This window comes from Leptonychotes weddellii, chromosome 4, assembly GCF_054177405.1.
Source record: "Leptonychotes weddellii isolate Sample4059 chromosome 4, ASM5417740v2, whole genome shotgun sequence".
Lineage (NCBI taxonomy): Eukaryota > Metazoa > Chordata > Mammalia > Carnivora > Phocidae > Leptonychotes > Leptonychotes weddellii.
The window spans coordinates 156,018,869-156,043,559 of NC_138372.1; the positions used below are offsets into that span (position 1 = coordinate 156,018,869).

General features: G+C 54.0%; 1 protein-coding gene and 1 long non-coding RNA gene across 4 annotated transcripts; one reads left to right on the forward strand and one right to left on the reverse strand.

Moving 5' to 3' along the window:
- Positions 1–5,362: 5,362 nt before the first annotated feature.
- Positions 5,363–24,211, forward strand: SACK1A (scaffolding CK1 anchoring protein A). 2 transcript variants are annotated; one of them, XM_006748343.3, is made up of 4 exons: positions 5,363–6,280; positions 12,802–12,969; positions 14,589–14,713; positions 20,080–20,920. In XM_006748343.3, exons 1-4 carry the CDS (start codon positions 5,801–5,803, stop codon positions 20,612–20,614), a joined length of 1,308 nt encoding a protein of 435 aa, XP_006748406.2. In that variant the 5' UTR covers positions 5,363–5,800; the 3' UTR covers positions 20,615–20,920. The 2 variants fall into 2 exon arrangements, with proteins under 2 accessions (XP_006748406.2, XP_081672617.1); XM_081816491.1 differs by lacking the exon at positions 20,080–20,920 and adding an exon at positions 22,065–24,211 and having other exon boundaries at positions 5,366–6,280.
- Positions 11,230–20,168, reverse strand: LOC115937420 (uncharacterized). Of its 2 annotated transcripts, XR_014144374.1 has the most exons (8): positions 20,086–20,168; positions 19,863–19,938; positions 19,379–19,515; positions 16,443–16,492; positions 15,541–15,939; positions 15,258–15,409; positions 14,023–14,078; positions 11,230–13,446 (listed from the first exon to the last, which is right to left on the reverse strand). It is a non-coding gene; the product is annotated as an uncharacterized LOC115937420 (long non-coding RNA). The 2 variants fall into 2 exon arrangements; XR_004072716.2 differs by having other exon boundaries at positions 19,379–19,938.
- Positions 24,212–24,691: the final 480 nt, after the last annotated feature.

The window sequence follows — 24,691 nt, forward strand, 5'->3', positions numbered from 1 at the left end:
GAACACAAGCAGAGGGAGTGGGAGAGGGAGAAGAAGGCCTCCCGCTGAGCAGGGAGCCCGGTGGCAGCCGCTCAACCAACTGAGCCACCCAGGCGCCCCCTGAAAAACATTTTTAAAAAACCAGTCAAGGGGTGCCTGGGTGGCTCAGTCGTGGAGCGTCTGCCTTCGGCTCAGGTCATGATCCCAGGGTCCTGGGATCGAGCCCTGCATCGGGCTCCCTGCTCAGCGGGAAGCCTGCTTCTCCCTCTCCCACTCCCCCTGCTTGTGTTCCCTCTCTCGCTGTGTCTCTCTTTGTCAAATAAATAAATAAAATCTTTAATAAAAAAAACAGTCAAAATTCAGGTTATGCATCTTTGGCAAGAATATCATGGAAGCGATGCTGGCTGTTCTCACTGCATCCTATCAGGTGGCTCAAGGTTTTGATTTCTGCCATTATTGAGGAGGGTCACTTTGATCCTTTGATTGGGGTGGTAACTGATGGGATCCTCTGTTGCCAAGTTTCTTATTCCCTCTTTGTAATTACTAAGTATTTTAAGGAGAATTTATTTGACACTGTTTAAATGCCTGTTCTCTCTCAAATTTTCAGTATCCCTCAAATTTTTTGTCAGTAGGGACTCAGGGTTTCCTACTTTATTTTGTGTATTATAATCGTTTTTTACCATTATTCTGATCCTCCGATTGTGCCAGGTTATCCAGTGGGAGCTCCTTCTAGCTGGCTTCTGTGTCTTTTTGACACGTGTGTGTTATTCTTTTGGCACTTTCTGGCACAAGATGTTTCAGGATCATTTTTGTGTTTTCCCTGCCCCAGACATGAAAGCAGCCATTTCTGCAAAAGCAGAAATCATTTTCTCAATTTGTCACTGTCAGTGGACAAATCAGGGAACCAGGGAATATATGCATATATTTATGTGTTATGTTCACATTTTATATCATGTATTTATCATTTATATATTATATATTAGAATTCATGTAACTTAAACATTTCTAAATTTATCTATCTATATTGGAAGCTGTGATTTCAAATCAGCATCTCCAGTTCATATTCAACACTCAAGAGTTCATTCTGGTCTCCCCGCTTTCTGTACGCTCTATGGCAAGAGACTTGGTTTCCAACATCCTTAAAATATTTATTTCTGGGCGCCTGGGTGGCTCAGTTGGTTGGGCGACTGCCTTCAGCTAAGGTCATGATCCTGGAGTCTCTGGATCGAGTCCCACACCGGGCTCCCTGCTCGGCAGGGAGTCTGCTTCTCCCTCTGACCCTCCCCCCTCTCATATGCTCTCTCTCTCTCTCATAAATAAATAAAATCTTAAAAAAAAAAAAAAGATCCATTCTCTCCCTCTCTCTCTCTGCCCCTCCCCCTGCTCTCTCTCTCTCAAATAAATAAATAAATCTTTAATAAATAAATAAATAACCTGTTCAGCAAGAAACAGGGTTGGGGAGAAGGGAGAGGGAAGCATGGACATTTGTAATGATATGAGAAATAGACTTCTGAGTATTGTATGCTATCAAAGAAGGCAAGATATAAAATGACATGTAGAGCATCATATAAGCCACGTAAAAAGCTCAGAAAAAAATATTGGCGCTGTCTCAGACTGAAGAGTGGAGCAAAAATGGAACAAGGTTTGATCACTTATGACACAGGGCTTCCCCGTTAAATTCCATGCACTTTGAGGTTCACCCCATGAGGGAGCCAGAATGCACCCATGGCTACCAGGTGGACTCTGGGACCAGACCACCCACGTGTAGCTCCTGGCATGGCCACTTCCCAGCCAGGTGACCTTGGGCAAGTTAGGTAACCTCTGTGCTTCGGGCTCCTTTATCCATGAAACAGAAATGGTAATAGCACTTACTCCTGCGGTCGCTATGAGGATTGAGTGAGTTCATACACATGAAGCACTTAGAATGGTGCACAAGACATGTTCCGTAAATGTCAGCTGTTCGTATATGGACAGAAAAGTGAAGTTCAGTGATGTCCTCTAAGTTACCTGCCCAAGGTCACATAGTATCATTGGAACCCAGTTGTGCCTGTTCCGAAGGCATGGACGCTTTTTCCCTGGCACTGGGGAAGATGAGGCACGCATCTAGTACAAGACTGACTGAGGCAAGTTCTATAAGCACCTTGTAGGCTCAGAAGAGGAAGGAAGTCAGCAGCTTGGGAATTGGCAGGGAAAGTGAGAATCGAGAAAGATCTAGGACGCTGAGAAAGCTTTGCCTACGTTGTGATGGTGGAGGCCAGGACTTCCAGCGCAGGGGGCAGGCTGAACAAGGGCGGAGCACTGGACCTCCCACACGGGGAGGGTCAGGCATCCGCTCAGCGGGGTCTGCGAGCGCACCTGCCTGGACCCTCCACAAGGTTCCTCCGTCTCAGCACTGTTGACGTTTGGGGCCAGTTAGCGCTTCGTTGTGGGGGCCGGCCGGTGCATTGTAGGACGCAGCAGCATCCTGCTTACACCCCCCGATACCAGCAGCATCACCCCCATCGCTGTGACAGCCGAAAATGTCTCCGGACACTGCCAGATGCCCGCCGGGTGAAGACCCAAACGGCCAAGCCCCACCACCATTCATTTCACTCATTTGCTAATAGGAGCCTGCTTCTTATTCTTGCTCTCCTCGTGGGTGTCATCAGGACCCGGGGAGATTACACATCAGGCGGAAGGCAGGAAGGAGGTGAGTCCTCTGCAAGCCGCCGGGCCTGTAGCTCAGGGCTCTTTGGGAAGGATTTCTCAGCATATGAAGGTGTGGCCCAACAGCTGGCGGGACGCGCAGTCCCAGGTCGGGGGATTTGTTATTGCAGCCAGCAGACCCAGCAAGAACGGTGATGTTCCACAGGGCTGGGGCTATGGAGGAGAGGAGCGGAGGACGACCCCGATGACCCGCACCGGCCAGTGGCCGGGACATCCCCTCTCTGCGCTTCTGGCTTCTCATCAGCAAATGGAGTGTCTGCGGTACATCCAAGATTCCTCCAGGGGAGGGCTTCTCTCTGAGCCCTGTAGAGGGCAGGGAGGGGTGCTTCCCAGCTCCTGGGGAAAGAGTTCTGTGATCCACTAGTCATGTCTGCCAGGGGCACAGTAATAGGGGGATAAGATGTGTCCCCGCACATAGAATGTATCTGTGTCTGTTCTGGAGGATTTAAGTAGAGTCTCTGGGTCTTTGTGAGGGCATGGAGCTGAGGAAAGGAGAAACGGGGCTCTTCTTCCTCCAGCAGCTCTAGAGGTGAAAGGTCCACTCAGATTTTTGTTTTTTGTTTTTGTTTTTGTTTTTGTTTAAATGAGAGCTGCTAGGCAAGTGCACAGCTAAAAATAGTCCCTGCAGGCCTGGGAGACAGGCCACTGCTTCAGGGGTCCCTCAATTCATTGAACAAAGAGAATTGGGCCTGGGTGAGAGGAGAACCCCATCACATCCACCCCCTTTTTTTATCCTCCCCTGTATACATTCTGGAACTGGTAAGAGGATGTGGATTGTTCTGAGAGTAGAAAGGGAAAGGGGAGGGGAGGGGAAGGGTGAAGTTTGGCCAGGGGAAAATACAAGGGGTTTGGAGTGACAGTGCCCAGGCTATGCCACTCACTAGCTGTGTGATCTTGGACATGTTACTCAACCTCTCTGAGCCTTGGGTTCCTCATCTGTGAAATGAGGCCCACTAATCTGTATCTCCCTCAGCACAGATGGCCAGCCTGCTGCGAGCACTCAAGGACAGCCCAGTGTAGGAGAGGACAGGCTGGAATGTTCACACAGGTCTCAAGCACACAGTGTCTCCAACGTGAGCCTTGGAAATGGAACTTAACATGGCAGGCAATGGAGAGCCGTGGACAGTTTTCAAGCCTGGGTGTGAACCAGAACAAATCCCAGGGATCATTCCTCCCCTCCCCAGGCTGGTTTCAACAGACTGGGCACTGGACGTAGGTGACGCAGAACGGGAGAAGGGACTGAGGAGGGCCAGAGAGGAGGCAGGTTCAGAGGAGAACGTGGGAAAGAGGTTAAGTCAATCAGCATCAGCAAGAGTTGGTGGAAGGGCATGGAGCCAGAAGGGCACTGGGGAGAGAGTTTGTTAGGTTTGTCGTCCCGAGGGCTTCAGGGATTAGATAACCTCCAATAAAGGCAGGGTTGCTGAGGGTGTGAACTGGATTTCTTCAATGACCTTCAGAAGAGGAGAAGAAATTTCTTTTAATTTCTTTTTCTCTTCTTTGGGCTGTGCTTTTAAAAATCCTGCTCTCCCCCTGGACGGAGCCGCTTGGGCCGCAGCTTCGGTGGGTTACAGATGCTGACAGCGATTTTCCTCCAAATAGACAAGCCCCAGACAGACTTCTGGCTCTTCCTCAATGCCAGCCGTGCGAGGACCCCACAGTCCCAGTGTTCTGCAGAGTTCTTTTAGCAGACATTGTCAGGGCCCTACTCGATCCCCTTAGCCCTCCCCTCTCCGGTGAGCCTTTGACCGTGCCCCGGGGAGTCTGACCACATGCCTCCTCTGGCTTCAGGGTTGTGCTGGGTGAGCACAGGGCAGGCCCGCCCCGTGGGGGTTAATGTGGGCCCAGGAGCAGCCCTCTGCTGATGACAAATGGAGGCTGGTAGATAAATTCTCACCCTTTGGGTAGGAAAATTCAAAGAGGTCCCCTAGGCCATCTCCCAGGGGGCCCGGCAGGAATGACCCCAGATGGTCCCTCGATGTTAATAAATCCCAGATGTGCACCACAGTAGCCTGCTCGTAAGTGTGCCCCGTGGTGGCTCCCTGCCTGTCCCATCCTGTCTCACTCCTCCCTCCCCGACTGGCGCTTCTTAGAATCACCTTCCAATGGGCTACTTATACTCGAATCCTGTCTCGGTCTGTTTCTGGCTGAACCCAAAGACAGACATTGCATTCCGCCGACATGGACTTGACCATGACCTGAACTAGAAAGAAAATGTGCCTTCCCCCTTAGCTGTTCCTATATTTCAAACACACCTGCTACCCCCTGCCCCTCCCGCTGGGAGACAAGTCCCAACGCCCCCGGGGCCCAGACACAAGGGTAGCTTCCTCTCCAGGCCCTCCTCCAAGCAGGTCGTGCAGCCCACAGACTGGAGCTTCTCTGGGGGGCTCTGTTCAAACACGACTGTGGCCAACACAATAGGGGAGAGAGGGAGCAGAGCAAAGCTTTTTCAGAGGACCGGAGGCCGGGAACTCGCTGTCTCTGGGAGAAGGGAGTATGCCTGGTGGCTCTGCCTGGCCCGCGGCCAGCTTCCCTCCCCATGCTGGCGCAATCTCAGGGGCAACTTCTTTCTCCCACAGGGGAGTTCTCGTCTTGCACCAATGGCGTTTGAACTGAGAGCATGGGAGGGGCCGAGGCCCCCGGGGGTGCTGGGAGAGCCTCCCTGCTCTGCATCGCAGGCCGGGGCCCCCGGAGAGTTGTGCAAGGCACGCGGGCCGGCTGCTGGGCGTGGAGGACGGCTCCCAGGGCTGAGTGTGCCAGGGTGTGGTGGAGCCGGCCCTCGGGCCTGCGGGCAGGGCGGTGGCACCCAAGATAAGCCAGGGCCTGGCCGGGAGGGTGATCCCGGGCAAGTGTCGCTCAGGCCAGTGGTAAGTCACCTCGTTGGAGCGGGCGCGAGGCGTGGCAGGTGGATGCTGCGTGCTTCCCGGGAGCGCTGAGGGCTCCCCTCCCCGGTGGTGTGGGACTTGTCTCCCAGCGGGAGGGGCAGGGGGTAGCAGGTGTGTTTGAAATATAGGAACAGCTAAGGGGGAAGGCACATTTTGCCTGACCCACTTGCCCTGACATCAGGAGGAGCTCAAGCCGCGGCCTCCTGACTGCCACGACTCAGGGCTGGGGCAACATGAGCCGGTCCAGGCATGTGGGCAAGATCCGGAAACGCCTGGAAGAGGTCAAGAGCCAGTGGGTCCGGCCCACCAGGGCCGATTTCAGCGACAATGAGAGTGCCCGGCTGGCCACAGACGCCCTCTTGGATGGGGGTCCTGAGGCCTACCGGCAGGCGCTCAGCCAGGAAGGTGAGGTAGACTTCTTGTCCTCGGTGGAGGCCCAGTACATCCAGGCCCAGGCCAAGGAGCCCGCTTGTGCCCTGGAGCCCCCAGGAGGGGCAGAGGCAGGCCCCCGGGGAATGGACTCCCACTCCCTGCACTCAGGCACCTACTTCCCCATGGCCTCTGAGGGCAGCGAGCCGACCCTGTTGCACACCTGGGCCTCAGCCGAGAAGCCCTACCTGAAGGAAAAGTCCAGCGCCACTGTGTACTTCCAGATGGACAAGCATAACAACATCAGAGACCTCATTCGTCGCTGCATCAGCCGGACCAGCCAGGTATCCGTGGTGGGGCCTGTGTTCCTTGGCCATGGGGTGGGGGGAGGAATGGTGCTGGCGGAGGAGGAAGAGGGGGGTGGGTCCTACTCCAAGGCACGGAGTTCAGATGACCGGGTCTGAGGATGGAGTCAGGGATGTTATTCTCTGTCTTGCCCTGGATTGCTGACTTTCTGATCCCACCTGTCACAGTCCCCGTCCAGACCACCCCTACCCATCACTGGAACTCCTGCAGTAGCTTCTTGCCTGCCCCTCGTCTTCCATCTTGACCCCCACCCACCCAGTCTCCCTGTTGTAGTAGAGCACTTATTCTATGCTTCAAATCTAACTTGGTCCCTTCCCTGCTTAGAGCCCTCCATGGCTCCCAATTGCCCACAGTGGGAAGAGCAAAGTCCTTATGGCTCACAACCTCTCCAGCTCCTCTCCCAGCTCCTGCCACTCAGTCCCGAGGGACCTGCAGACTCTCCAGCCCCCCTTGCTCTGTCTTTGGGGCTTTGCATGTGCCGTTCCCTCTGCCTGGGACCCCCTCACCTTCCCTGCTTTTCACCTGACGGAGGCCTACTCCTTCCTCAGGACGCAGCACCCACGTCCCTTTCTCAGGAAAGCTCTCCTGAACTTCCCCCTGGCTAGGCCAGGCGCCTCACCTCTGTGCTTCCAAATGAAGGGGCCAGTCCACTGAGACACACGCTTGTCCCTTGTCCTCTCAGACTCAGCATAGACCTGTCTGCCCACAAATGACTGGGCAGCCCCTGAAACCAGCTGGTGGTCAGACAGAAGACAGAATAGGCAGAGAGAAGGTTTTTCCGCAGAGTATTTACGTTTTAATAGATGACTTTAGAAGAAGAAAAATAGGGGCACCTGGGTGGCTCAGTCGGTTAAGTGTCTGCCTTCGGATCAGGTCATGATCCCAGAGTTCTGGGATCGAGCCCCGCATCCAGCTCCTTGCTCAGAGGGGAGTCTGCTTCTCCTCCCTCTGCCCTTCCACACCACTCATGCTCTTTCTCTCAAATGAATAAATAAGATCTTAAAAAAAAAAAAAATATTTCATGACCGGAGCTTGGCCGGTAGAATTTCAGGCACGGTGATGGGCATTTGGTCATCAGTTCTCCCATCCGGTGGCTTCCTGCTGCAGCTGGGGAAGGGGCAGAGGGACTCCAGCAATCCCCCGGCTGAGACCTCCCCTGTCCCCTCCTCCCCACCCAGCGAGGCTTCCCTCCCTCTGTGGCCCTGAGGCCCCTGATATGCTTTGTTTCACCAATCTAGCATGTTACAAATTTAAGACAACACTTAAAATCCTGAAGATTTCACCTGAAGTAAGAAGGTGGCAACCCCCTCTTTGGTGGGTGAGTCCCCTTTGCCACAGTCCCTACCACGCCCTCTTGTCCCAGGCCTTGATGAGCTTCCCCCACTTTGTTTTCTTTCTTTTTTTTTTTTTAAATATTTTATTTCTTTATTTGACAGAGAGACACAGCGAGAGAGAGAGAGAGAGAGAGAAAGAGAGGGAGAGCAAGCACAAGCAGGGGGAGCAGCAGAGGGAGAGGGAGAAGCAGGCTCCCTGCTGAGCAGGAAGCCCGATGCGGGACTCGATCCCAGGACCCTGGGACTGTGCCCTGAGCCGAAGGCAGACGCTTAACGACTGAGCCACCCAGGCAACCCCCCCCCCGCCCGGACTTTGTTTTCTCTCAGGCCCCTGTAGGCAGAGTGTGTTGATAGTCTTCACACAAACACACACACACACACACACACACACACACACACACACACACGGGCTCAGGGGTGACCTGTCCCCACAGAGATGCCAGGGGGGCTGGAACCTCGTCATAGGCTGTCCACGGAAGCAGGCTGTGACCCTGCCTCCCCACTCAGAGCCAGAGGGTGGGTAGGTTTGCATGTCCCCCCTATGGCTTCAGCCTCCTGAGAGGAAAACAAACAGAGTTCCGTGTTTTCCAGACCAGTTTCCACTACCTAAACTAGCAGGAATTCTCCCTCTTTCCCTCCGTGCTCGCATTCCTTTATTCCCCAAAGCCTAATTCATAGCCGGGCCCTGCACCCAGGATGGCAGAGCAGAACCAGAGGCCTCCCTCCCTCTGGGGAGCTCCCTGCCTCTGCCTGCTCATTAGGGGAGGAGAAGGAGACATGGGGTGGGAGGCAGCCCTGGGTGTGAGCAACCCTCTGTGCCCGCGAGGGGAGGACAGGGTGACTAAGGCAGGCTTCACGGAGGAGGGGGCCCCTGAGCTGAGTCTCAGAGGCTGAGTAAGAGGTGGTCAGGCAGAGAGGGAAGGGAAAGGGAGAGGGAGTCCAGGCAAAGGGCAGGAGGTGTAAGAGGGCTGGGTGTCCCGCCTGTGGGAAGACGTGCCATGGAAATGACTGGCAAGAAACAAGGAGGTTTTGCTCAGAGCTCTCTAGAAGCAGGAGGCGGAGCAGGCCATGCTGGACCACACAGGAAGCACCACAGTGGGGTGGGAGGCAGAAGGGGCCAGAAGAACGCATGGGCACAGGCCCTTACTGTGCTTTTGCAGGAAAGGGAGGGCAGGCAGAGCGAACAGCTTAGGACTGGCTGGTTGGAACAGTGTCAGCAGGCTCTGGGCTGTCGGTGGTCCCTCGTTGTCCAGGACCTCCTCCACCCTGCCATTCTCGAGGCGGCAGGGTTTCCTGGTCCGGAGGAGCTCCCATCTGTCTGGCAGGGGATGAGGGACTCTCAGCCAGGATTCGAAGTCCCCACAGGATGACCCTTGCCTATGGGTAGAGCCCCAGAGGACCAGCATCCCCCTGGCGGGGCTCCTGGGTCTCTCTGCAGCTCAGATTCCCAGAGCCGGCCTGCCAGGCTGGGCTTCCTCCTTCAGCGAGGGGTTGAGGAAGCACTTCCTTCTTCTCAGCCAACCCCACCCCAATGTGCTGGCCCAGCGGATTGGCCTACTTTATTTCTTTTTTATGCCCCTAGAGGTGTCAGCACTAATTTTAATCCTTTTCCATACCCTGGACTAAAGCATGTTTACATGGTGTTATTCTAACATGATTCATACTTGCTCATAATGCATATAAAATCATAGTCATATTTTCACTACAAACAAGAATAAAAACCTTTGCTTTTTGCACCTGGTTTCATTTATATTATCTGGGCTCAGGGTTAGATGCAGCTTGAATGATAGCTAATGTTCTATTTTTGAGCAGTGTTTTATCGGTAAAGAAACTGAGGCCCAGAGAGGGTAAGTGACTTGTCCAAAGGCTCTCAGCTCATCACCAGTAGCACGGCGGCTGGAGCCACAGTTCCCTAACACCCCGTAGAGCACTGTGGCCTGGACTGTGTGTGACCCCTCCGTATTAGTGTCCCAGGACTGCTGCGACAGTTACCACCCCGCTGGTGGTTTAAAACAGGAGATATTTATTCTCTCCTAGTTCCGAAAGCCAGACCGAACATGAAGATGTCAGTTGGGCCCTCCTTGCTCTGAAGTCTCTGGGGGAGGGTCCTGTCTTCTGCTTCCAGCTTCTGGTGGCTGTGGGCGTTCCTTGACTTGTGGCCGTCTTACTCCAGGCTCTGCTTCTGTCTTCATGTAGCTCCCCCTCTTCTCCCTGTCTCTCCTCTGGGTGTCTTCTACAAGGACACTTGCCATTGGATTTAGGGCCCACCGGATAATCCAGGATGATCTCATCTCGAAAGTCTTAATTGCACCTGTGGAGACTTTTTCCAAGGGGGAGATCACGTCCACAGGTTCTGGTGGACATATCTTTCGGGAGGTTTTCATTCATCCCACGACACCCTGTAAGGTAGCATGACCACGCAGGGGACTGAAGAGGTTATGGGCCTTGAGTCAATCCGCCTGGGAGCCAATCCCAACAGGAGGCCAACAGGATAAACCTAGACATCGTGAGCCTGTTTTTCCAAGCATCCCTTCAATCATGACCTGGGGTTATTTGCAAACATGGCCCCTTCTCTGTTCAATCTGTCACCAGCCCTGTCTCTGGGAAGCAAGGACTCGCTGGAACACACCCGGGGAGGATTTACTGACCTCCTGGGGAGAGAGAAGTGTCCCTTTCACCTATACCGCCCTCAAGGAGGACGCATTTCTCTTCCGGCAGAGAGGGCCTTGGTTGCTGTTGGTACCGTAAGTTTAAATGTGCAGAGACAATCATGTGCTGACAGGGCCACGGCTCTAAAGGAGCGTGGCCTCACTATTTCAGCATCTTTTCTGACTTCTAACCTGGGCAGTTCCTTCCCCTGTCCGGACAGTCACATCATCTGAGCAGCAAGTCAACTCCATGTGGGTACCAGACATCTCCTTGGTCTGTTTCAATGACCCTCTTCTTGTCCTGGCTACTTCCCAGATGTTGATGGACAATATATCTACGTATCTGTATATACATATATATCTCTATATTCCATATACATAATTACTATATATACTATATAGTAATTATTAGAAAAATGGTGGAACGTTATTACAGGTAATGTTGAAAACTGCCGTAGTGCCCAGTCCAAACGTGACTGCTCGTTTTGGCTTTGTGCTCGCTTATGTGTCTACACACCACTTTCCCTCACTGGCAATCATACCGGATGGACCATCATTTCGTGCTCTGTTACCCTTTTTCACCAAATTCATTCATTGCTAATACATCTGTGTCGAGCATGGATCATACAGCAGTTTTGCTTCAACATTTCGCCACATCTCAGTTTTTATGGGACCATTATAATTATCATTGCTAATGGCTGCCATATCCACATGTCGACGTGCCACGATTTGGGTATTAGGACAGACTTTTGATTGGCTGACAGCCGTCTAATTCTGCTCTAATCCCACTGTGTGGGGGTCCCCACCACCGAGCAATTCTCAGCCACCAGCTGGGTGTCCCAACCCAACCCATGCCAGTCCCAAGCTCAGACTGGAGACTCCAACGACCCCCTCCTTGGGTTTGATCAATCTGCTAGAGTGGCTCACAACAAAGAAACATTTCACTTTCTAGATTACCAGTTTATTATAAGGGGTAGAACTCAGGAACAGCCAGATGGAAGAGATGCACAGAGCAAGGTATGGGGAAGGGCATGGAAGTTCCATACCTTCTCTGAGCACTCTGCTCTCCCCAAATCACCAACCCAGAAGCTCTCTGAACCCATCCTCTTGGGTTTTTAGGTAGGCCTCAGTTACACCACGAATGATTACATCATTGACATTGGCAGTTGATTCAACCTCCAGCCCCTCTCTCCTTCCTTGGGGTAGGGGGGTAGGAGGGACAGAAAATTCCAACCCTCTAATCACTTAGTTGGTTCCCCAGGCAACCAGCCCTCATCCAAAAGTCACCTCATTAACATAACAAAGGACCTTTATCTCTCCGCTCTCACCACTTAGGAAATTCCAAGTGTTTTAGAGCTTGGTGCCAGAAACAAGGACAAAGACCAAATATACATTTCTTTTTATAAATCACAATACCGTGGAAAACAACCCCAAACAAGTCTAAGAAGAGGAGCATGCACTGACATCTACAGTGGGAAAGTCAAGGGTAGGACTGACTTCCAAGCATGACTGAAACCAGATGTTCGAAGGATGCTGCTGGCAATGTGCTTGGTCCTGCTTCCGCGGGGGCTGACTTCATTTTCAGGCAGGCTGTCCCCACGTGGCGGCAAGATGGCTGCTAGCAGCTGTAGCTCCTCCTCCACGAGCCGAGCAACCCCCGCTCCTTTCCCCCAGGCCCAGCAGAAGTCCTGGGCCGGCCCTCATTAGAATAACTTAGGTCATGTGAGCAGCCCTGGGCCAATCTCTGTGGCCAGCAGGGGATGCCGTGCTCTCATTGGTCTGGCCTTGGTGATGTGCCCTCCCCGCGCCCAATCCGACGCCTGGCAGTGGCCCCGCCCAAGCCACGTTGCTTGTGGAGAAGTGATTGATTAAAGTGAGATTGGCTGGCAACAGGAGGGGTGGGTCCTTGGCAGGCGGGCGTACACACGTCTCCCCCTTTTGCTGGATTTCTAGGGCTCTCTGCCCCCCTCCCCAGGATTCTGTTATGATAGAGGAGGACTCCCTTCTGCATCCCATTGGGGCAGCTCAGCCTTGTCCAGTCGATCTGTAGGGTCTCCACGGGGATTTTGTTCGAGGCAGTATTGCGTGGCTTAAAAACATTTGAAAACCAGGGGCCATAGAGTGCCTTCGAGCTCCACATGGCTGAGCACCCGGGACGTTGAATCCATCCCTCAGCTCTGAGCCTGCCTGGTCACCTCCTGTTCTCCTTTTCCCCTCCTTGTGCTCCTTCTCTGCCTTCGTCTCCTTCCTCCCGTGCATGCCGCACTCCAGCAGTGGGCCGGGAGGCTGGACGGTCAGTGGTTGGGCTGGACAGATGGAGTCAGGGCGGAGGCCTCCCCTCCAGCTCTGTTCCCTCGAATGCTGCCCTGGCGAGCCCCCCATCTCACGCTTTCTCCTCCAGGGCAGCAGCAATGGGAACTGCTCTCTTAGGGCCACCGGGACTTGGGAAGCTCTGCTGAAACCAGTTAGCACCTGGCCCCTGACTCTTTTTGTTTCCACCCCTCTGCCCTGGCCCAGGTCCTGGCCATCGTGATGGATATGTTCACAGATGTGGAGATCTTCTGTGACATTCTAGAGGCGGCCAACAAGCGTGGGGTGTTTGTCTGTGTGCTCCTGGACCAGGGAGGTGTGAAGCTCTTCCAAGAGATGTGTGACAAAGTCCAGATCTCTGACAGCCACCTCAAGGTAGGGGCCCCCAGTGAGCATCCAAAAGGGATTTTGTATTAGGATAGGATAGCTTACGCCATGCTAACAGAACCCTCCCCCCCCATCTCAACGGCTTAACGTAGTAAAGGTTTATTTCTTGCTCAAAGTCCAGCGTAGGACAGACAGCCCTCCCTCATCCTGTAGCTACACCATAAGGAATACATGGCCTCCCAGATGGCAGTGGCAGGGAGAGAGCAGAGGGATGTGCAGGACCTGACCTGGAAGAGATTGCCTTCACTCCTGCTTACAGCCTCATGAAGATACACGGGAGCTGGGAACTGAAGGGGGCCCATGGGTGTCTCGTGAGCAGCAATCTCTGCTGCACATGCCTTTTGTCCTCTTGGCTGAAGAAACCCCGTGGCCTCACTTCACAGGCCAGGGCAGCATCCACGAGTCAGCCCTGACGGGAAGCTGATCCTCTTGGACTGAACCCAACTCCCCACTGACTTCCTTCTTCTGGCAAGGAGAAAAGAAACCCAGAGATAAGGGTTCATTTAGTCATGTCAGATTTAGGGCAGCTAACTCAAGGTCCGATGTAAAACCACCCAGTGTTTATGAGCAGGCTCCGAGGAACAGCGGATGGGTGGGCCCCTTGGTGACCCTGCTCTAGCTCGGTCAGGTCAGCCTCCGGGAGACCGCGCCATCCTCCCTTTCTCCTGCGCGTCCCCTCCTCACTGCCTGGGACGCGGCTGAGTTCAGGCACCTCCCGGAGAGGCAGGCCTCGGTCCTGGGCTTACTGGGTCTGCTTGACCAGGATCACACCTCCTCAACAGGAGGCCATCAACAGAGCTGCAGAGAGTCAGCGCAGGCCTTGCCTCCGTGGCCCATGCCGGCCACGCCTGCCAGTCCTCTGTCCCCCAAGGGACGGTTGGATGCGGCCCTCCTCTTAACGTGTCACAGAGCTTATGGAGGGGCTGGGAATCGCTGTTGGAAGCATTGCGCATCCCCTTCCCAGAGCCTGCCCAGCCACCAGGGACATTCAGGGGATCCCAGCAGTAGCCTACCTTTCTGAGATACCCGTGCTTTACCCACCTTTTCATTTCTCCAGCCTCCCAAGGGTTCTGGCTGAGGGCTGGGGCAGCAGGTTCCTGGGGGCAGGGGAAGGGACAAACGGGGCCATGATTTGGGTTGTGGACACACCTTTCCTTAGGAAAATCTAGGGTCCACTGAGGTTCCGCAAAGGTACCCCCTCCGGCTGCCCTTCCCTCTGACCAGCTTGGGGTCAGGGACTCATGTCACTAAAGCCACTTAAAGGGCAAGGCTGGGCTTGCCAGGCCTCTGTGGTCCCTGGGAGCCTAGATGGAGGGCTCCATGGACATTAGGCCCTCATCTTTCTTCTGTTTGCCACTTTGTTTAAATTCTACCATCTCCTTTTTTCTCCCCCCTTCCCCCGCCATGACTCAAATAATGTCAGGACAATGAAAAGAATTTAGAAAATTCAGCCAAGGGAAAAATAAAAATAGCCAGTGAGCCTATGAATAAGAGATAACCCCTGCCTATGTCTTGCTGAGCATCCTTCCAGATGTTTTCCTAGGCAAGCGTGTATCTACCTACATGCATGTAATTAGTGAATGACGCCTTGACTCTCCTTCCAACAGAACATTTCCATCCGGAGTGTGGAAGGAGAGGTGTACTGTGCCAAATCAGGCCGGAAGTTCGCTGGCCAAATCCAGGAGAAGTTCATCATTTCGGACTGGAGATATGTCCTGTCGGGATCGTACAGGTGAGCACTGGGTTTCACCTGCCGACGGCTTCGAGGAGGCCAAGGCTGAGCCTGGTGCAGAGCACCCCCAGCCGCTCAGGCACTTACCCCTCCCAGCCCCGGCCACGCTGGGGCTGCTTCACATACATGAGGCTGGAGGCAGGACCAGCCCGGGCAGAAGGGGGACATCTGGACCCTTCGTGGAGGGGGCGGGGGGCTTCAGGGTAGAGAGGCACTTCCAAGTTTCCTTGCAGATTGCAATAGGACACAGAATCTTCTTTTTCCCTCCTCAGCTCTCTCAGGCGTGATGGTAAAGCTATGCAATTTGTTTTGGGCTGTGTGTGTGCGTATGTGTCCTATTTTATTTTCAGAAGTGTGTCCAAATTCCATGGACCTAAGGCTGGTGCTAGGGACTGGCCGTGGCAGCAGCCTAAACTAGGAGTCAGACAACAGAGGTTCAATTCCTGGCTCTGTAGCTTCCTGGCTGGGTGACCTTGGGCAAGTCACTGCACCTCTCTGTTCCTTCATTTATTCGACAGCTATGTAGAGACCCATGGGTACATACCAGGCATGCTTCAAGGCTGGGGTGCGGCTCTGGAGCTCCCATTCAAACCAAGGAGATAAACAACAGCCAGTCGTGGTGGGCTTAGTCGGTAGAGCATGTGACTCTTGATCTTGGGGTTGTGAGTTCAAGCCCCATGCTGGGTGTAGAGATTGCTTAAAAAAAAAAAAAAAAAGAACCAGTACAGAGAAGAGACGGTCTGTATTTGCCCTTGTGGAGCTCATCATGCCGAGGTGGGGGTGGGGGTAGCTTGCCCTTGGTAGGGGCAGAAGGAAGCAGAACTAACCTTGTTGAGCTTTGTGTCAGGCCCTAGGCCAGGTGTGATCAGACCTTTAGGAAGGATTTAATCATGACAACCCTTTGAGGGAAGCATTATTCTTCCAATGGACAGATGGGGGAACTGAGGCACGGAGAGGGTAGGTGATTGACCCAGGGCCACCAGCTTCCTTGACGAGGATCCCCAGCTCTCCAGCCGTCTTCCGGGCTTGTCATCCTGATAGGGGAGGTGCCAGGAGGAGGGGGCCAGCGGGCTTGAAGACATGCAGGGCCATTCCCAAGAACTGAAGAATCCAGCTCCCGGAGAGAGGGCAGGACAACTATAACCTGGTTTGCACTCAGCAGTCAAAGGTGATCTGCTTGCCAGCCTTGAGGACGATGCTTCTCCCCGGGTCTCTCAGGGTTGTCTCTAGTTAATACAAAACACAAGTCTCCATCCCATCTTTCAATGCAGCTGTCCCTGGGCTTCAGATATTTTGGCCCTGGTTGTAGACAGTTCTCCCAAACTGAAGAGCCCTGTCCACATCTTCAGCTGAGGGTTGGGGCTGAGGAGGGGGGGTGTGCATTTCAACATTTAAGCTCTTAAGACAAGAAAGTCTTACCCCAGCATAGGCACCGCGCCAGGTGCGGGGGACACAAAGCTTGTCTCTGTTGTCAAGCAACATGGGTAAACAGCCACAGAGCGGTGTGGTGTGTGCTCTCAGATCAGCATGAGCTAAGAAGTTGCCCTGGGGCCAACCAGGAGGGAGCTCCGGCTTCTGCTGGCAGGTACAGGAGGTTGGTGCCTTTGGGGTTGGGCCTTGGTGGGCACAGCATGAGAACCTAACTGGCCCTGATTCCTTTCCTGCCCTGACCCACACTTCCACCTCTGAGCTTTCTCTACCTGGAACAGAAAGATTTTTAAACACAAACCAGATCAGATCACTTGCATCCTTAAAATCCTTCCATGCTTGTCACTGCTCCTAGTAAAGGAAAAAAAAAAAAAATCATGCTTAGCATGACCTCTGTCTGGGCAGGATTCTCCTTCCTCCCCAGTATGCTGTGGCCACACTGTGTTCCTCCAGGTCTCTCATGCTCTTTGAGGCCTCAGGGCCTTTGCACTTGCTGTGTATTCCCTCTGCTGGAGAGGTCATTCCTGCTGTCTTATCCTGCGAACTCCTTATCTTATAGTTTCCAGATCATCTCCTAGAGAGCCTCTCTGTGGACTTGTTTAGCCAGGATTGTAAACATGACGTCAGGCCCTGGATTGGGTCTGTTTTCTTCTCTGTTGTGTTCCTGGCATGAAGTACAGTTCATCCAGTGCCTGAACATTATATATGACCATAATATTTGCTGAATGAATGAATGAATGTCCATGTAAGGTCCTGGCCATCCAGTGTAGCTAGAGGAACAAAGTGTTTTCAAACCCTGTGCATCATTATCCGTTAGCAGGATATGAAATCAATTTAGTGGATGATGCCTGGAATTTTTTTTTTTTTATAATGAAATAGGATAGAATAAACATACTGAGGGCACACTGAGGTAAGGAATGTTCTGAAAACTGTTGTGTGGTGATGTATGTGTTTGTATATGTGAGTAGGTCATGTATTAAATATATTTCTCCAAGATTAGCCATGATAAGTCTGAAGAAGAACAGGCAGGGAGGACTTGCCAGAGATCAGGACGCCTCGTGAAGCTGGAGTCATCATGACAACGTGGCATTGGACGAGGAGCAGACAGACTGACAGATGGAACAGAGCAGAAAGCCCAGAGACAGACCCACCCATGATGGGGCGTGTCAGAGTGGTGGGGAAAGGAGAAACTGGAAAAAAAAATAATTCTCTACACGGAAAATTAGATTCCACTTCATACATACACACACACAAAAAATCACCTTCCGATAGATTAAAAGGCCTGAAATGTCAAAAACAAACTTTAAAACTCTTAGTAGAAAAGAATAAATGAATATCTTTTAGACCTTAGCATAAGGATTAGGTGTCTTAACACAGACACCCCTCTTTTTTTTTTAAGATTTTATTTATTAGAGAGACAGGGAGCCAAGCAGGGGGAGGGGCAGAGGGAGAAGCAGGCTACCCGCTGAGCAGGGAGCCCGATGCGGGGCTCGATCCCAGGACCCCAGGATCATGACCTGAGCTGAAGGCAGACGCCCAACCGACTGAGCCCCCCAGGTGCCCCCAGACACCCCTCTTTTGTGTTAAACACAACACAAAAAAGCCTTGACTCTAAAAGATTGCTAAACCCATCTACATTACGATGAAGAACTTTGGTTCATTGAAAGATAGCTGAAAGAAAGTGAAAAGTCAGATTACAGAGTGGGAGCAGGTTTTCATGATGCCCTGACAAGATTAGTGTTAAGAACCACAAAGAACTCCTGTGAATCATAAGAGCAAAGCAGCACAAGGAAGAGCAGGTGGGAGGCGGGAGTGGGCATTTCAGCCAGGAGCAAATGCATGTGAAAACATGAAGGGGTGTTCTGCATTTTAAGTGACCAGAAAAATGCAAATCAAGGCTAGAACCGGTTGCCATTTTATACCTTTTCAAGTAGCAAAAAAAATAAGACTGACAATACCAAATGCTGGATGTACAGGATCTTTTCTTTTCTTTTTAAGATTTTATTTATTTATTTGACACAGAGAGACACAATGAGAGAGGGAACACAAGCAGGGGGAGTGGGAAAGGGAGAAGCAGGCTTCCCGCAGAGCAGGGTGCCCGATGTGGGGCTCGATCCCAGGACCCTGGGATCCTGACCTGAGCCGAAGGCAGATGCTTAACGACTGAGCCACCCAGGCACCTCATACAGGATCTTTTCTACATTGATGATGGGATTGCAAGTCAATAGAGTGACTTTCAAAAGAGTTTGGAATTTTCTCCTAAAGCTGACTATTCACCTGGTTTACAGTCCAGCAATTCCACACCTAGGGTTATTTCCAAGAGAATGAGTCCACGGGACAGTAAAAGATGTGTAAGAATGCTCGTTATAGCGCTGGTCACAGCAGAAATACTGTTGAAGCAATGGGAATGCTTGTCAATGGAAGAATGGATGAATAAATCATGATCTAGCCACTGGTGGAATATTATACAGCAGTCAAAAATGAATGAGGGACAGCAACCAGAGATAACTTGGATAAATCTTAGCAATATAATATTAAGTGGGAAAAAACCCCAAATATTACATATATGTTAAAAACAACCAAAATATTTTCTTTCCAGAATACATAAGACATTTTTTTAACAGAGAAAGGAAAGTATGGGAATTATGACACAGGTTTTGGGGTGATGATTCCCTCTTTTGAGGGGGACCTGGAAAATAGGTTGCTGGGAGGGACCATATGGTTAGATGCTAGCTTTTTATTTTAGGTGGTGGGTTTGTTGGTGCTTATTACGTTATTTAAAATAACTAAGTAAATAGCTACAAAAATTAAAAGGGGCCAGGAATAGACCAGTCATGAGAGATTGTGACGAAGTCAATTCCATGTACTAAGGGCCAGAAAGCAATAGATATGATGTGTATTTCCTACCACGGGTGGTGATAAAGTGTAAAAGCTAGGGCATGGAATGAAGGCCACGCAGGGTGTGAAGGAGGGGAGACCGGGACACCAAGGGACCTGAGGGGGGGTGCAGAGGCCCCTGGGGTGGAGGGCAGAGAGGGCGTGGGAGCCTGAAAAGTCTCCAGGGCACCCTTGGACCTGTTTCGTTGCGTAAAGCACACAGTTGCTTGGCCTAATCTAGTCTGATTTCAAACAACACAGGGTGACTGACATCTTAGTGTAGCCAAGAGTCCCACTGTCCCCACGTTTGCCGCCTTCCCTGCCACCTGGCTGGCCCTAGGCTCAGCATCAGCTGCTCACCTCTCTGGGGTGTGTGGGTGGCTCCTGGGTGGGAGGTGAGGTGTAAACAAAGCCTCATTGTTCTTCCCAGGATTGGCCCAGCCTTGCTTGGGCCCCACCGTGCCTCACAGAGCAGGGACTCTGCAGGCTGGGCTGGGCTGGAGGATGGGGGCGGGGGGGGGCTTGTCATTCCTGTTCCTGTGGGCCTGCCTTGTGTTCCCTCTTCCACCTCCCGAAGAGCATGGGATTCTCCCTCCCCTCCCACTAAGGAGCAGCCCGCGTTTTGCAGCTGCCTTCCCCAGACCCCCCTTTGGTTAGAAGAGGCAGGGGTTCCCACACTTCACAGGGGGCTTCAGCAGCTAGGGGACTCATCAGCACAGAGTTGGGGACACTGGGACTCAGCTGTCGCTTAGCCGTTTTGGGCTTCAGCAGGGAGAGGCGAGGATCTGAGCACCAGGAGGGAACCCTGAGGCCAGAGATCCAATCTCGTGTCTTCACTGTTCACCTGCAAACATTTGCTGGTTTCTGCGCCACGGTCTTGCCATCCGTGAAGGGGGTACCAAGGTGGCCCTCCGGGGTTTCTGCCGGGATGAAATGAGCAGGCCAGAGAAGCGGAGGGCTAACATTAAGTCATTCCCCCCAGCCCTGCATGAGCCCACATCCCCCCACCCCGCAGCAGGAGCCTCCCTGGTCCCACCTGTCACTCTCCTCCTCCCCTGCAGCTTCACCTGGCTCTGCGGACACGTCCACCGGAACATCCTCTCCAAGTTCACGGGCGCCGCGGTGGAGCTGTTTGACGAGGAGCTCCGCCACCTCTACGCCTCCTCCAAGCCGGTGATGGGCCCCAAGTCCCCCAGGCCGGTGGCGCCCCTGCAGCCCAGAGCAGGCCGCAGCCCCCCGCCCGGCCGCCTCAGTGGTAGTAGCTGCTCAGCCAGCGACCACACATCCTCCGACCCCTTCAGCAGCGCCTCGACGGGCAGCAACCCCCAGAACCAGAGTCGGCCGGCGGCGTCGGGGCCCAGCAGTCCCCTGGCCCCCAGCTCCCCCCCGCCCCCCAGGCTTCGGCCCCACCATGGCCCGTGGGGGGCCCTGAGCCCACAGGCGCACTTCTCCCCGAGGCCCCTCGCCAGCGCCCCAGCTCCCTGCAGCAACCTCAGTGCCTACAGGCCCACGCGGCAGCAGCTAGAGCAGCTTGGCTTGCTGCCCCGGACGGTCCACATCTGGAGGCCATTTCTACAAGCCTCCCCTCATTTCTGATGGGTCGCATCCCCCCAGCAGCCCTCCCAGGGCCAGGGCTGGGCATGCCTGGACTGTCTGGCCCAAGGACCCCACCTCAATGACTAGCAGCTTTTGAACTTGCTTCCCTTTGGACTAAAAGTGCTTGGACAACATCGTTGCCTGTGTTTGTTCCCAGGCCTGTGACCATTCACTTGCCAACACCCTCCAGTCCCAGGGGTTCCCTCTCTAGTTTGGCCTATGGAGCACATTCCAGAAAGTTCTAGGGAGGTGGGGGGTGGGGAGCTAGAGGACAAAAGCATGAAAATGGAGTCCTTTTCTTCCAAAGAGCAGCCAGTGCTTTAATAATAATGTTTCCTGAATCTCTGTAATATAAGAAGGGGCAGATGCAGCCCAGGTTTCACATATGGGTAAACCGAGGCACGAAGAGGCAGACTGTGGGTGTGACCAAGGTACTCCTGTTTCCCAGTGCCCGGGAATGGCCCACTCTACAGAAGGTATGGGAACATTTCGGGATGTTTCTGGGAAGGGTGGTAAAGGCATAGTAGTGAGGTATCCCTGGGGCCGGTGAATTAGGGATAAAGCCCCAGAATGTGCCACTCTAAGTAGTGTGGGGTCGGTTGAAATTGTAGCCCCCAAGGATGGGGCAAGCCAGGGTGTCTGTGGGATGGAATTGGGCCAGGCGGTTCATCAGCTCACGTTCTGGCTTTGGGGAGCCTTGGGCTGGTCTCGAGGTCCCTGAGTCTGGGCCAGTCCCAGGGGCTTGTGTTGTCAGGATCTGGGAACCGCCCTGCAGCAGCGCCCAGGGCAGCCCGAAGCAACCAGGAAGGGTTCGGCATTGACCTTGCAGCCCCCTTGCAGTCAGAGCCGGGGACTCCATCTGGCTTGTTGACACCTGAAGCAAGGATGCTGGACCCTCACAAGCCCCATCATTCATTCACTGTCAGATTCACAGTGCGCCCTCTGTTCTGGAGGTGGTCCCAGATCTTGGGGTACAAGGAATACAGCAGGCACAGGGAGGGCCAGGCAGCCCAGTTTGGGGAGGTCAGGGGACACTTCCCAGAGAAGGGACAGTTAAGGAGGCCTGATGAACAAGGGCATTAAAGGTGGAGGGAGGGTTGGGGCCCAGGCTGTCCCAGCCTGACAGAAGTAGGCACAGAAGCCCCTCAAGCATCTTCCTGTTTCTGTGACCTCCCCCTGCCACCAACTCACCTCAGCAAATGTCTTCTCGTCGCTCGTCTCTGGCTCAGCAGCTTTGCCTTTGCCATGGAGGGCTGGGAGGACAGAGCCCTTCCTCCTGTTGGCTTCGGAACCCCAAGAGCTCATGGCATCCCAAGTCACGCTCTCCAGAGGGTTCCCCCCTTCAGCGCATCCCCGTGTTTGTCCAGTGTTTGGCAAAGGCAAAGGCGTCTTTGCTTCTGTTTTCTTTTAAATAGCATTCCTGTTCTCATTTCACTTTTTTCCTCCTTAGTTCCTGAAAGTCCAACAACAGCAACAAACCCTTTGGTTCCTGAAGGTTCTTTAAACCCCGGCCCTGATGTGCTGTTTTCCTGCTGACCGCCGTAATGAGGTTAGAACAGTTGGGTGCTGCTGAAGGTTCTAAACCGGATTCTGCAGTCTGCCGAGAAAGCTTCAGGAAGGTAAAGCTTGCCCGGGACCCAGAGCCCCCAAGGCCTGCTCTGCCTCTGCCTGCATCTGGCTTAGTCTGAGCGGAGCAGAGCAGCCCTCCTGCCCCCAGGCCCTCTCCACCAGCCAGGCGCCCCACTGCGGCCTTCTGACTGGCTCACGGATATTGTTCCTCCTCCTCTGGACACTTTGTAGTGCGTGTGACCCCTGCCTGCTGGGACGTTAGCTGCGGTTTGCTGTGGCTGGAGGACTAGGAGCAGAAGTGAGGATCACTTCCACGCAGAGGCTTTAAGAGCCTGGGTGCAGTTGGCCATGCAGGAGCATGCCTCAGACGGAGCCCCCTCCACCAGCCCAGATTCCTGAGAGACTGTGGTGAGCAGGACCTCCCACTTCTTCCCACCGACCCCGCCGTGGATAAGTAGCAGGAGCCAGAAATAAACCTTTGTTGTGTAAGCCACTGAGATTTGGGGTCATTGATGACCGCATCATGAGCCAGCCTAGCCTGATACAACGGTAGGACCCGCTCACGTGAGGCTGGGCCGTTCCTTTGTGGGACTGGATTCCCAAGGGCCCCCAGCCCTGGGCTCTAACCCCAGACACTATTTCCACGAGACACTAGGAGGGTTTTACACACACAGCAAGGGGCTGACTGAAGAGCCAAACAAATCCTTATCCAAGTTTCCAATCCTCCCAAACCCGATTTGCCCCGTCTTGAATTCTGCTCTGGGCTAGAATCACACCTGTAGCTGCCTCGGCAGCGCTGCTCGCTGGGGGCCATCCTGAACATACGGCGTCTCTACCGCAGTGTGAAATTCCACAGCAACAATGGGGTGCCCACCCGTATGTGCTGACATCATCTCAGCGCCAGGCAGAGACCCAGACTCACCTCTGTCCGGAGAACTCCAAAGTCGGCCGAGGCACCAACACTCACCTGAACCACCACCATGAAGAACATGAGAGAATGAGAGAAATAGTATGAGAGAGTTGCCCGGCGTGGAGCGGGGACGGATGGATCCCTAAACCCCACACCAGGGATTAGGGATCACATTATCCACACGTGGGATTATCAGCCACCGGCTGCAAGTGTTGGTCCCCCAGGCCTCTCCTAGCAGTTATCTGTTGTGTTCATTTGGTCCTCACCAGACACTGATCTCTCATCTCCCAGTCTGCACTGAAAGAGCCGGGAGGCCAAGGACACTTTGCTGGCCCGAGGGACCCTCACCTCGGGGCCGGGCTGGTCCCAGCGCACAGCGAATGCCGACTGACTGGTCAAGGAGCTTTGCTCCTGCAGGGGACACGAATACTCAGCGCGGGACGACTTCTCTCCCCGGCCCTGCTCGCACCTTGGTGTGAGCCCCCCGCGTCCCTGCCCGGAGCGCCAGAGCCTCATCTCCAGGCGCTTCATTCTCTGGACCTGGTCCAAGAAGTTGTTGGACACAGAGCATCTGTCATTCACTTTCTCAGCTTCCTCCTGAGGAGCGTGTGTGTGTCAGAAAAGCTGTCAGCAGGGAGTATCAACACCACAGACACACCCGCACGAGCACAAGCACAACCTCCTTTTTCTCGTGCTCGCTGGGTTTGGACTGAGGCAGACGTGGTGCGTCCCGAGCTGCTCTGTCCTTCTCTCCTCCGCAGGGCCTGGTGACCGAGCGGGTCCTCGCGCCGCGGGGCCTCGCTGACCCGACAGCCTGCAGAGGACGAGGAGGCTGACCCTCCCGAGTAAGGGAGCATTCCTCCTGCCCGACTCTGCCTTTGAACTGCGACCCGGGTCTCGCCTGCCATCAGACTCGAACTGCCACACTGGCTTTCCCTGGGGCTTGAGCCTGGAGCTACACCCTGGGCTCGCCCCGGGTCTCCAGCTTGTCAAGTCCCCCCGCGGCCCGCGGGACTTGTCAGCTTCCATAATCACAAAAGCCAGCTCATGTAGTCCATCTCTTGTACAGACAGGTGGCAGAGATATGGGTATAAATATGCACGTTGTTGGTCCTGTTGCTCTAGAGGGTTCCGACTTGTAACAGATTTGGCGCCGGGCGCTTAAAGGCCTAGTCTGCAAATGCAGCCCCAGTCTGAGGTACTGGGTGAGGGCTTCCGCATACCACTTTGCGGGGCGGGGGATGGTGCGGTGGACAGAGTCCAGCTGTAACAGGCCTGGCCGGCCCATCCGCCCCCCTGCTGCCTGCCCCCCGTCTGTCCCCTCGGCACTCCTCTCCTGCCCTGCTGCGGGACAACGGACGGCCGAGTCAGCTCAGCCGGGCCTCTGGAGACGGCCGTTCTCCATTCCAGCTGCGTCTCTCCGCCGGCAGGGTCAGGGGCTTGCTTCCGGCGGCTGCGCTTCGAGAACGGCACTTCCCGACTTCCCGACTTGCAAACGTCGGCGCGGGTGAGCTGCTCTCGCGGGCCCTGCGGCGCTGCCCGCTGTCGAGGGCCGAGCCCCGCACGGCCGTTCCGGGAACCGTCCCTGCCGGCTCCGCG

Excerpts from the sequence above, each read along its gene's own strand:
- SACK1A (XM_006748343.3), top strand. The coding sequence starts at position 5,801 with ATGAGCCGGTCCAGGCATGTGGGCAAGATCCGGAAACGCCTGGAAGAG. Across the intron at positions 6,281-12,801 it reads GCATCAGCCGGACCAGCCAG|GTCCTGGCCATCGTGATGGA; the intron begins GTATCCGTGGTG and ends GCCCTGGCCCAG. Across the intron at positions 14,714-20,079 it reads GTCCTGTCGGGATCGTACAG|CTTCACCTGGCTCTGCGGAC; the intron begins GTGAGCACTGGG and ends CCTCCCCTGCAG.